We start from the raw sequence: 12,899 nt of genomic DNA on the forward strand, positions 1-12,899 counted from the left end.
TGTTGAAAATAAGGTACTAATAATTTCAACCCTAAATCTAAAATTGCCTTGGTACTGCTCGTACTACCTTAAACAAATATGAAAAATTTTATGAATGTATAAATGTGGTGGTAATTTTAATCAAAGTTGATGAAACTCTGTGTAAGCAAATATAAACCTACATATAATTTGAACAGCCCTGTGTAAAGTCAAAAAAAGGCTGGTTATGACGTTGACTGTTTACGAAATATGAAGGAATCACCTTTGGACTGAGTCCATAGTTTAATATATTTATTTATACATTGGCTCTATGCAAAAATTTTTCATTTATTATTTTATAGTGGTTCGGTTGAGTTATTAAATTCTAGTCAAAATTTTTAATTATTCTTTTTTTTTTTGTTAATTAACTAGAATTTTTATTTAAAAACAAGTTCAAAATGTTGCGAGTTGGTCGTTTTGTTGTAAAGTTAGAATCATCACAAAAATCTTTACAACTTTCATCAAGGTAAAATGAAATTTTTGTCTAGAAATCCATAATTTTGTTTTTTTTTTTCAAAATTTCTTTTATTCGTTTAAAGATGTTTGGCTACAGCTGCTCAAACAAAACCCAAAGAGGATGCCCAAAAAGTTGAGAACCAATCTTTTACAATGAACATATTTCGTGGACAAATTCAAACAAATCAAATATTCCCGTATGCAAATGTTTTGAACGAGGAGCAAAAGGAAACGTTGCAAATGTTGGTTGATCCAGTTTATAAATTTTTCGAGGTAAGCTTTTTATTGTCATATTTTTTTTTATGATATGGCCTACTCAGATAAGTTTTAATCATTTTATTGTCATAAGGAAATGAGATAATTTCAAAATATTTCAATGATTTATCAAAAGAAAAGAATTTTAATTCATAACCCTGAAATAGTTTTATTAGTTATAGTCATGAAATTAGTGATTTTGAAGTATGTTATATACACTAGTTTTCATCCAGGATGTTGGAAAATTGGAAAATTATCTTTTTTTATTAAAATTATTTTACTGTATTATATTTGTGAGAAGAAAATGTTCAACGTGTAACCCAAATTTTTTATTTCGAACATAATAAACGTTTTTGAAAAATAGCCAAATATTTTAAATTCTTATGAAAATATATATTAAATCAATTTAATTCAATCATTTAAGGTAGTTGCGGTGCAAAATAAAGTGTTTAAAAATGAAGTGTCAATTTTGTCATTTAGTTTAGATTATTATCTGTCAAAGATGATTTTTTGACACGTAGCGTATAATTAAAATATAAAAGTGAAAATAAACAATTGACTGAATTAATTGTTGAAATATCCTGTATAGTCAAAATTCTAGAATTATTATATCCTGTATGTATAAAATATATATCAAGGTATACTAATTTTAGTACCATGTTTGTAACGATACAACAAAATTTGGGTATAGATGTTCATAAAATCACCTAATTAGTTTATTTCCATTTGTTCGTACGTCTATCCGTCCGCCCGTCAGCACGGTAACTCAAAAACGAAAAGAGATATCAAACTGACATTTGTATTACGTGCTTAGGACGTTAAAGTGAGTTTGAGTTCGTAAATTAGCAACATAGGTCTTTTAAGCCATAAGATATAATAAAAGTTTAAATGTAAGAAACGTTGCTTACAAAAAAATAAACAACTTTTGTTTAAAACATTTTTTCGTAAACATCCTTGTTTATCTGTGAGAGCGAAAGTTAGGACAATACTTTGATGTAAATTTTCTAAAAAACTAGTAAAAATAGGTAGTTGAAAATTTGCAGGTAGTTTCAACTAGTGGTTTTACCCTTATCTAATATTTGCCGTTATAATTCTAATGTATGGGATTATGTCATTCGAGTGATTGGGATAAATGGCGATTTTTTAAACATGAAAAAAATAACACAGGAAAAATGCAAACTCGGTGTATAAAATATAAGTTTTGGAACACCGTAAAGAGCAAAATGTTTGTCCTTGACGTTTCTAAGATGTTACATAAGAGCGTTTTGTTATTTAATACGAACAAAATTTTGGTATAGGTGGTCATAAAATCACCTAATTACTCCATTTGCGTTTGTCCGTCTGTCAGTCCGTCATCACGATAACTCAAAAACGAAAAGAGATATCAAGTTGAAATTTTCATAGCGTCCTCAGGACGTAAAAAGTGAATTTGAGTTCGTAAATATGTCCATTGGGTCTTGGATCCGTAGGACCCATCTTGTAAACCGTTAGAGAAAAAACAAAAATTGCTTATAAAAAAATAATCAACTTTTGTTTGAAACATTTTTTCGTAAATATCATTGTTCTCACATGAGGGTTCAAATTAGGACAAAATTTTCGTGGCCATTATTTAAAAAACTATAACAAACACAAAATTGTCTGTCTGTCATCATGATAGCTAAAAAAGGAAAAGACCCATCTTATAAACCGTTAGAAAGTTTAAATATGAAGAAAAGTTCCTTATAAAAAAATAAACAACTTTTGTTTGAAACATTTTTTCGTAAACATTATTTAATATTTTTTAACCGTGAGGGAGAAAGTTATGACAAACTATAAGGTCAAGACTAACTATACAGGTTATTTCAACAATTGACTTTTTTTCTCTTGTTTTATTCAAGTTTTTTTAAATTGATGTACGGAAAATGTTGAAAATTGTTCATACTTAAGATGGTTTAAATTATTATTTTCAATTTCAGGAAGTAAATGATCCAGCCAAAAATGATTCTCTTGCGCAAGTTGCTGAAGAATCAATGAAAGGTTGTTGGGACTTGGGATTATTTGGATTACAAGTACCACAAGATTTGGGTGGTCTTGGTTTAAACAACACTCAATATGCACGACTTGTAGAAATTGTTGGCGCTAATGACTTGGGTGTTGGTATCACTTTAGGTGCTCATCAATCAATTGGATTCAAGGGTATCTTATTGTTTGGTACTCCAGAACAAAAAGCCAAATATTTACCACGTGTTACATCCGGTGAATTCGCTGCATTTTGTTTAACCGAACCCTCATCGGGATCTGATGCTGGCTCAATTAAGTAAGTTTTATTTTATGAATTAAAATTTATCAATTCACTGACTAATATCAATGTTTGGATGTTGGAGAGGTATCTCAATAGTCCGGGCAAATTAGGAATTTGTAATTAGTTGATTTTCGTTAAATTGTAGGTTTTTATTTTTTTTAAGGATTTTCGAGACCTGTACTCTTACAGCATTTTAATTTATACACTTTAAACTAGAAAGTTGATAAGAAAAAAACTAACAATTTCGTTTAAAACCTTTTTTTCGAAAAACGTTAGATTTCGGAGGAAATGCGACTTAAAAATGTGTCTTCATAGCATTTAATCGAAAGAAAACACGCTAGCTGCAGAAAAATGCTTCAGCCAAAAGTTGTCAAGGACAATAGAGGTTTGGATGTGTCCATGACTTTGACCTACAATTCTATTTTTAAGGACGATAAAGGCCATTCGTCTATGTTAATAACTTTTAAGCCCAGGTAAATTTTCAGGATCATTTGAAGATATAATTGAAACTATAATTTTCACAACTTTTTTCTAAAGCATTTTCTGTAACTAGCGTGTTTTCTTTCGATTAAATGCAATAATGTTAAAGTCGCATTTTCTTCGAAAGTTAACGATTTTCGAAAAAAATGTTTTAAACAAAAATATTTTTTATGAGGATCAACTTTCTATTTCTTACCTTTTAGAATCTAAATTGAGTATTAAAACAACCCGGAGGACTAATTCTAATCTGATGTCAAAACGTGATGTCCCCCATCAAGCTCTGCAATTTTTGTTAAAGTTGCTTTTTGCTAAAATACTTTTTTCAATGGATTTTTGGTGTTTTTGAAATGGCCATTAATATTCTGCTTTTAACTTTTATCTCTAATTTATCACTTAAAGTATTACTGCAAGGTTTGTACAGGGTCCTTTTACCCTGTTCCATTTCTTTAAGTTTGTTGAAAATTTATTAAAATTTTTTTTTTGTATTTATATAGATCTCGTGCAGTAAAATCCGCAGACGGTAAACACTACATTTTAAACGGTTCAAAAATTTGGATTAGTAACGGTGGTTTTGCTGAAATAATGACTGTATTCGCTCAAACACCAGTCGTGGATCCAAAAACAGGAAAAACCAAAGATAAAGTAACCGCATTCATTGTGGAGCGCTCATTTGGTGGTGTTAGCAGTGGTCCACCAGAAAACAAAATGGGTATCAAAGCTTCCAACACAACTGAAGTGTACTATGAAGATGTACCCATTCCAGTAGAAAATGTTTTGGGCGGTGAAGGTAATGGATTCAAAGTGGCCATGAATATCTTAAATAATGGTCGATTTGGTATGGCCGCTGCTTTAAGTGGTACCATGAAATATGCTATCAAGAAAGCTGTAGATCACGCCACCACACGTATCCAATTTGGTAAACGGATTGACTCTTTTGGAACAATTCAAGAGAAAATTGCACGTATGGCAATGTTACAATATGTTACGGAATCGATGGCATACAATATTTCTGGAAATATGGATACTGGATCTGTCGATTATCATTTAGAAGCTGCTATTTCAAAAGTAAGTTCTCATAAATTATATTCATATAAGCGAGACGATGTAACATTAAAAACGCTTTGATTTTCTTTCGAACAAGACAGATCGAGATGCGATTTTTTATTTTTTGGTCATTTTTGTGAAAAATTTTAGAGAAAAATGAAAAAAAATTTTCATGGATTGTATAGAATAAAATAGGTCACAAATTTTATAATTGACTTCCTGAATCGAATGCAAAAAATCGCATCTCGATCTGTCTTGCTCCAAAAAAAATCAATCTCAAATTTTATATCGTGAGAAAACCGTCGCATACTGATCTAGAAGGATTGCTTCCTTTATTCCAGGTCTATAAATCACATTCTAGTCAGGCCGCATTTCGGGCCTTAAAAGCATCAAGATTTGATCTGTAATTTACCGAATAAAAGAATGGCTACGACAAGCCCATCTTGATTAGTGGGGCTTTGCACAGGCACTTTCAGGGCATGTATGGAGGACAATGAAAACTCCAAACATGTTATTTGCAAGTGCAGAAACCTGTAGGGCATCAGGTCGACAGAATCTTATAGTTTCATCTGCTTAAAATAGCAGCTCGTAGCCGTATACGTCTTTCCTTCGGATGACTGGTTGTTCTCAAAGAGGGCAATGAGGACCCATTGGTTTTTGTGCTAGGGACCCATTTGCGATACTCCTTTTATGTATTATTATTAATTAACCACGTTCTACAGTTTTACACTGAGCTTAAATCGATCTGACCGAAAATAAAGACAATCTAATTTTCAGAATCTTCTCTTAACAGAAAAAGGTACACAAATTAGGGATAGTGTAAACCTTCCATATATAATCAGGATGATCTAGTTACAGAGATATAACCTTTTTCATCGGACCTTGTCATTCCATAAAATGCTCTTTGATGATCCAAGTTAAAAAATACATCGATTAAAAAAAAACATGTAAAATTGAGTAAAATCACAGCTAAAGAGTCTAGTATGCAGTTGAGAGAAATGTTGGGTTTTTTGATATTGTCGATTTGCTACCCCTTTCCCCTATTTATGGTTTGGGAATTCTGGATTGTGTGACTTGCAGACCGTATAGAAATCAACGTAATTTCTATCCATGTTATTTGAATCCGTAAAACCCTATAAGAAATAAAACTTTATGGGTACGGAACCCTGAATTCATTTACTATGGAACATCTGCAATGAAGCGCATTCCGATTTTCATCATTGCTTGTTTCATTACATTCCTGTAATTTTAATTTCGTCCTTGTTAAATGGTCGTATTTCAACAAATGTTGTTTTTTTATTAAATCCTATTTTAGTAGATTGTTTTTCGAAACAATATTTTTTTAACAATAAAATTTTGTTTTAGTGTTTTGCTTCAGAATCTGCATGGTTTGTTGTCGATGAAGCAATTCAAATTTTGGGTGGTATGGGTTTCATGAAATCTACCGGCCTTGAACGAGTACTCAGAGATTTAAGGATATTCAGAATTTTTGAAGGAACTAACGACATATTAAGATTGTTTGTTGCGCTAACTGGTAAGTTCAACCTAAATTTAGTAGAAAATTTTTACTTAAAACTAGTTGCGCTGTTCACCCTGACCATAAAAATTTGTCCTCCCAATTTTTGTTTGTATTTTCCCCTATTTTTTCGCCCTCCTAGTGGCGCCCTTCGAGTACAAAGAACCCCCCGTTTTGATCAAAAACTCTCAGGCCACAAATTTAGTTTTTTGAGATTGTGATCAGAAGAATCGGAAGAACATTTTGGCGGCTGTTTGAAAAGTTTTCACAGAAGACCATTTTCCTAGTCATATACTAAAACTATATTATATTCGTAGCTTTGATCGCCCGTAGCTCGAAAACAACTCGTTAAAAATTTTTGTGGCCGGGAGAGCTTTTGATCAGAATGATCCAAAGAACATTTTAGGGTGGGTTAGAAAAAGTTTCATAGAACGCCATTTTCCTATCTAATATTGCGGGGTCCTATATCTTTTTAACATTTTACCCTTTTACTCTAGGTAGTAACGCATTGCCTAATACCACTTAAATTTTTTTTCGAAAGTTGTTACAGCTTAGTACAAGTAAAATTAATGTATATAAATTAATAGCGCTCGTACTACCTTAAAATTAAGTCGTTCTGTATCTTGTTTTCCTAATTTTCTACAATTCTGCAGGCTGGAACGTAAAGAGTGGTTTTTATTCTCTTTACAGTTCCTTGAAATCCCTTATATTATTTCCCAAATGAGTAATTGCTAGTCGCGTTAAAATTTCATCAATGTATAATTTTTTTTTTTTTTTTTTTGCACTCTGTATATAGAAGTATATGGAGTGGTTTACACATTATATTGTTGATTAAATTTTTGTTCATATTGCAGGTATTCAATATGCTGGAGCTCATTTACGTGAATTACAAAAAGCATTCAAAAATCCAGCAGCTAATTTAGGATTAATATTTAGTGAAGCCTCTAAGCGAGCTATCCGATCTGTAGGTTTAAGTAGTCCACCATCGTTTAGCCAATTGGTGCATCCTGAATTAGCTTCATCGGCAGCATTGGTGTCCAAGGTATGTATATTTATATTCCTTAAGGAGATATGCAAGGGTCGGGCTTTTTATTATTATTTTATCATTCAAAGTTGGCTGAAAAAATGATGAACTATAGTTAGAGTATTGTGATGATTGAAGAGAGATATCTATATTATCAAATTTCTAAACAATACTTGCACACAATATATTATATATTTTTGTAGTTGCGTGGTATTCTAAAGCTAAAAATAACACATTACTTGACTACAAAGCATGTATTTGGTATATATGTATGTACAGTGAAATAAACCAAAACTTTCTTACAATACTGTAGAGAAACAAACACCTTAAAATGAGCCGACATGAAATAAGTTTAATGGATTTCATTAACCTAAATCTGTTTTTCCTACTTTTTTAGAGTGTGGACACATTTGGACAAGTTGTTGAAATGATGTTAATCAAGTATGGAAAAAATGTTGTCGATGAACAATTCTTGTTAAATCGTCTAGCAAACGCGGCCATGGATTCTTACGCAATGATTGTTGTACTTTCTAGAGCCACAAGTGCCTTAAATAATAAACTTCCTACTGCTGAATATGAAAAAGAATTGACTCAAGCTTGGTGTGCTGAGGTAAGTCTGAAGATATTTTACATTTATTTTTTTAATAGGTCAGTGTATGCATTTTTATAATTCCATCATCCAATAAAAGAAAACCGGAACTATTTACTCCGAAAATAATCGAAGCAAAAAGTCATTTGGTACATATACAGAATTATCACTAACGCTTAGCGTAAACAAACGAATTCTAATGCAAAATAAAAGATGAAATGCAATAATTTATTACGTAACTCTGCATATGTGAATCGTAACATGCTCTTGTACTTTGATCAATCATGGCGCCACGACCTAATAAATAATTTGTGCTCGAAACCTTTTTTTTTCCGCATGTAGTACGAGCGCAGGGCCCGATCTAGGTATTTAGCCGCTCTGGGCAAAAATAATATTTGCCGCCATTACTCATAGCATATGCAGGGTGTCCTTTTTTAAGTTGCTAGACACTCGATAATACATATGCTTGAAACTCGATAAATAAATTTAATCGAGGAAAATGCTTCAAACGAAAAATATTAGTTTAAAAGGGACACATCTCATACCGGTATCGAATTCGATCTTAATTTTCAGGTTCAATTAAAACTTCATGCAGATTCATAAATGACAAACATTAGATGAACGCTTTAAATTAGAAAGTTGTTCTTTATTAATGTGAAAACATTTTTTTAGAAATCGAATAGTTTCGGCAGTAATTGATAGTAAAAATCTAGCTTTTTGTGCGTTTGTTCATTAAATTTGAAAACCACTTTTACTAGAATTATACGAAATAACAATTTTGATACAAAAATATAATTTTGGGTAAAACTTTTCAATCCGCTTTTGCCTAAACTGTACGATTTGCGGAAAAATGTTTCGGATGAAAAATGTTACTTTTGTAATAAATAACAAATTTCTAATTTTAAGTGTTTATCTTTCGATTACCAGTTATGGAGAAGATTGAGTTTTTAAAACCTAGGTCACGTTTAATATCTGCGTAAGACACCCAATATTTTTTGTTTGAAGCATTTTTATCGATAAAAGTTATTTTTCGAGTCTCAAGCATATGTCAACTTTAAAAGGACACCCTGTATACAGGGTATATGTATTATATGTACAGTTTCGCTTAAATACATTGATTCTAGTGGTGTTTTTTTTTTAGAGTTTTATTTTATTTATAAATTATAGTGAATTTTTCTATACAACCCCAGTTTTCTGAATAGCTCTGGGTTTATTGAGTTCCGATTATCGAGATTACTTTGTATAATATTTTTAGTGCCCTCCCCTCTCTGGATCGGGCTCTGTACGAGCGTAAGGCAAGTTTAGACTTGTGGTTGATATTATTTGTACCTTATTTTCAACTTTGATGATGATTTTTGAACTTCATGTATGTTGACGAAAAATAAGAATAAATTTTTTCGATATCTGTATTTTCAATCTCTTATATTGTGAAGTTAAAACATCATTCATCATCAAAATTAAACTTAACTGTAATTTAACAACATTATTTTTTTAATGTTTCAGGCATCCGAACGAGTTGCAGCAAACTTAAAAATAATTGGATCTGGTAAACATTTGGATACATTCGGTAAATTAAGTACTATTGCCAAAACAATTTGCGAGAAAGAAGGTCTTGTACAACCAAATCCTTTAGGTTTTTAAGAACATTCAAATCAAAAAACTTTTATATGACAAAATTTTTATTGTAAATTGTTGTAATTATTAATTATGTTATTTATTCTTAATTAATTAATCAAAGTTTTTTTTTCTCTTTTTTGTTTCTAATTAGGAGATACATTTATCTCAGGAACTATAACTTTTTTTAAATTTAGTCGAATAAGATTACAGTATTCAATTTTAGGGTGGCGATCGACCTCTGAAAAAGCTGAAAATATCAGAAAAATTTGAAATAAACAGTCTTGGATTTCAACAATTCGATCGCTGCTCAAATTTCTCTAATTTAAAAAAAATAATTTTAGGTAAATGAAATGTAAAAAGTTTTCTTTTATTAGATTGGTAATAATCATCAAATTGCTTTTTTTAAATAAACTTTTCCATATTGGTAAGAGAAAATTTATGCAATAGGATTATATTCAGGATATATCCGTTAAATGGAAAATTATTGAATATAATTGATATTAATAATATGCACGGGCGTGCCGAGAAAGGTGGCAGTGGTGGGTAGCTACACCCACCCTGTAACTGGACTGATCGTACGCTTAGATGGTTAAGTATGCTTAAATATTGTTGAAATTTTGTTTGATTCAAAAATTTCTGACTGCCTCACCTTGGGATATAATCTGGGTGCGCACATGTTAAAATTATATTTTCTTTTTTTGAATTTTAATTGTATAAATATTTTATGTAGATTATTATAAATAATAACAAATTTATATATTTTTGTATACGATATATTGTATTTTAATTTTAATTTTATTTCCCTTTATCAATTTCATTCACTGATTTTTCAGCAGTGGAAAGGTAAGGTTAGGTTAGAGTACCACAAGTACGTTCCTCCCTCCATTTAAGATTGACCCTTTTTAAGATATCCTCTTTGAGGGGCAGTTTACAGTTCGCAAATGGAACTCCCGGATGCTTATTGATGCTTGTGTCTGATATCATTGTGTCATTTCTAGCGAACTCGGCGACTTCACAATTTCCTGGATGTCTCTGTGTCCCGGTACCCATACCAGTTTTACATTCATTTGTTCTGCGAGCTCATTTAAGGACATACGGCAGTCCTGTGCTACTTCTAAGGTTAGATATACTGAGCTGAAGGAATTTAGAGCTTAGCTGTTGTGAAGATAGCCATGTCGCTGCACCTGAGAGTGTTCAGTCTTATACATTCAAATACCTCCTCGTGAATAACCATCACTTTCGCTTGATACACGCTACAGTGATCCGGCAGCCAAAATGATAGACGTAAATCGAGATTTTCAGAGATCCCATAACCTACCCTCCCCTCTTAGATTCGTCGGTATAAAATACCACGTCCTTTGGCTTAACCAAAGCAGTGGAAGGCTTAGAATAGTTTGTAACGATGGTTCTAGCGTTAGACACAGCGCTGGATTTAGTATTTAGAGCTTATAAACGTAATCAACGATGTCGAGTAATTGTCGCACGGAAAATAGTACGTGCAAATTACGTAATGTACAAAATTAAATATTAAAAATTATTTCTCTAGCCTGTTTTTTTCTTAGCGGTACATTTTTAGACAGTGAGTTTATTTTCTGCATGGATAGTGATTCAGTCAATCTAGACGAAAAAAAGGCCGGACCATTCATATCATTTCATATCATAAAATAATTTTCCTAAAACATCGTGATTTCACATTTCGCTTTTTGACTTAAAAAAATACATATCACGTATCACTTTACATTTTTTCTTGCGAATCTACAATGGATTTAACCTAAGCAATTACCTCAGATGTTGACACGCTTAAAATCGTTTGACACTCAGTCTATGTAATGTAATGTAAATGACAAAAACTTAGTGATCGGGTTATACTAAAGAGCATAAGAAAGAGTAGAAGGATCCCATTACTGACAATGTTAAAAAAGAGTATTCGAGTTTCAACGTCTCTAGTAATTGTGTCCAGGCATAAAAATGTAAAACGTACGGGATAGCCAATTAAATTGAACCGTAAACTAGTTAATACCAAATATTAATATTAAAAAAAAAATTATATCAAAAAATATACTATTCTCAGTTTCAATTACTCTTCGAAGCCAACTTAGTTAAATAATGAATATTTTATTTCATTTAAAGTAAAAAACGCTTTTTTGTCCATAATACTACAACTTCATATTTTAGACTTTAGACTTAAGAAAATATAGACTTAATTCAAAATGGGTAGTATTTGTAAATCATAAATTTAAAAATTGAACTAATATTTTACTTTAATTTTTAATATTTATCTTAATTCCTAAACATTTTTCCTGGTTATACAACTTGATAACTCTTTAAAAAAAAGTTTTGCTTAAAATATATTCTAAAATAAATTTAAGTTTATTATGGATATTTATATAAATCGTTATCTTTAGATATACCGAAAAACCTAAACGGGAGCAATTTATTGATAGCAAAAACATTAGGATTAACTATCAATTTACTGAGATATTAGAAACAAAAATTTTGTATTTTTAAATGAAAACATGTTTTTATTACAGTAAGGATGTGCCAAATTTTGTCCGATTGCTCGGTCCCAAATTAAATTGAATAATTGAAACTTATGAAAATTGTAATAATGCTATGTTCTAAAGATTTTCTTATTATAATTAGATTTTAAGACCTCCTAATTCCAAAAATAACTTCGAAATAATCAAAAGCATTTATAACAAAAATTTCCTAAAAATTTTTCCAAAACGGCATGCAAGGCTTACACGTTTTGATTGGCATATAAAGCTAGTACAAGTAAAGGATGTTTCACATGTGTTAGTACAGTACATATACAAATATATTGTCCAAACAGGAAAATCCAACCATATAGAGAAGGTAATAAAAATTTTCAACAAAGTAATAGAGGTCGGAATACGAATTATAAAAATTACCAAAATGAAGGCTATCAAAATAAGAGGGATAATTATCGTGAAAGTAAACAAGTTGCAAATACAGCTGAAGATACCGAAGCTAATTTATACGCAGCAAATGTTTGTAATGAAAAAACGGGAAAAATAGTTTTTGTGTCGGATTCCGGAGCAAGCAATCATTTTGTTCAAGATTATTTGAAACCTGTTATGCATAACGTTGACAAATTGACACATTTTGTCGAAATTTATATTGCGAATGGTCAAGTCATGAGAACAAATAAACAAGGGGTATTGAAAGCGGAATGTCAAGGTCAAAAAATAAATATAAAAGCCCTTATCGTTCCAGGAATCAAACATAATCTTATATCAGCGTCAAAAATGACAGACAATGGTCATAAAATAACAGTCGAAAAAGAAAAAACGGTAATAAGTAGTGAAAATTTAAATTTAAAATGTGAAAAGAAAAATGGTTTATTCGTTCTAAGATTAGACGAAATAAGAAAGAAAACAGAAAACTGTCAGGTAATGGTTGAAAATTTGTGGCATAAACGATTAGGACATGCAAGTAAAGAAGCTATTGCAAAATTGGGATTAAAAATGTCAGATACAATTTGTTCATCTTGTGTAGAAGGAAAAGCCACTAGATATCCTTTTAAAAGAAATAAGCAAAAAGCAAAAATAATTGGAGGACTTGTACACAGCGATATATGTGGGCCAATAAATCCAGC

General features: G+C 31.0%; 1 protein-coding gene across 1 annotated transcript; it reads left to right on the forward strand.

The window, feature by feature from the left end:
* The first annotated feature begins 277 nt into the window (after positions 1-277).
* LOC123302345 (very long-chain specific acyl-CoA dehydrogenase, mitochondrial) lies at positions 278-9,917 on the forward strand. Its single transcript, XM_044885238.1, has 8 exons — positions 278-484; positions 558-747; positions 2,685-3,025; positions 3,985-4,555; positions 5,900-6,068; positions 6,905-7,092; positions 7,472-7,684; positions 9,167-9,917. The coding sequence occupies exons 1-8, from the start codon at positions 417-419 to the stop codon at positions 9,302-9,304; spliced, it is 1,878 nt and encodes a 625-aa protein (XP_044741173.1). The 5' UTR covers positions 278-416; the 3' UTR covers positions 9,305-9,917.
* The last annotated feature ends 2,982 nt before the right edge of the window (positions 9,918-12,899 follow it).

This window comes from Chrysoperla carnea, chromosome X (assembly GCF_905475395.1).
Source record: "Chrysoperla carnea chromosome X, inChrCarn1.1, whole genome shotgun sequence".
Classification (NCBI taxonomy): Eukaryota; Metazoa; Arthropoda; class Insecta; order Neuroptera; family Chrysopidae; genus Chrysoperla; species Chrysoperla carnea.

What these genes read in the sequence shown, in the direction of transcription:
- LOC123302345 (XM_044885238.1), top strand. Translation starts at nt 417, where the DNA reads ATGTTGCGAGTTGGTCGTTTTGTTGTAAAGTTAGAATCATCACAAAAA. An exon ending in TCTTTACAACTTTCATCAAG is followed by an intron (nt 485 to 557) that starts GTAAAATGAAAT and finishes ATTCGTTTAAAG; the next exon opens with ATGTTTGGCTACAGCTGCTC. An exon ending in TAGAAGCTGCTATTTCAAAA is followed by an intron (nt 4,556 to 5,899) that starts GTAAGTTCTCAT and finishes ATTTTGTTTTAG; the next exon opens with TGTTTTGCTTCAGAATCTGC.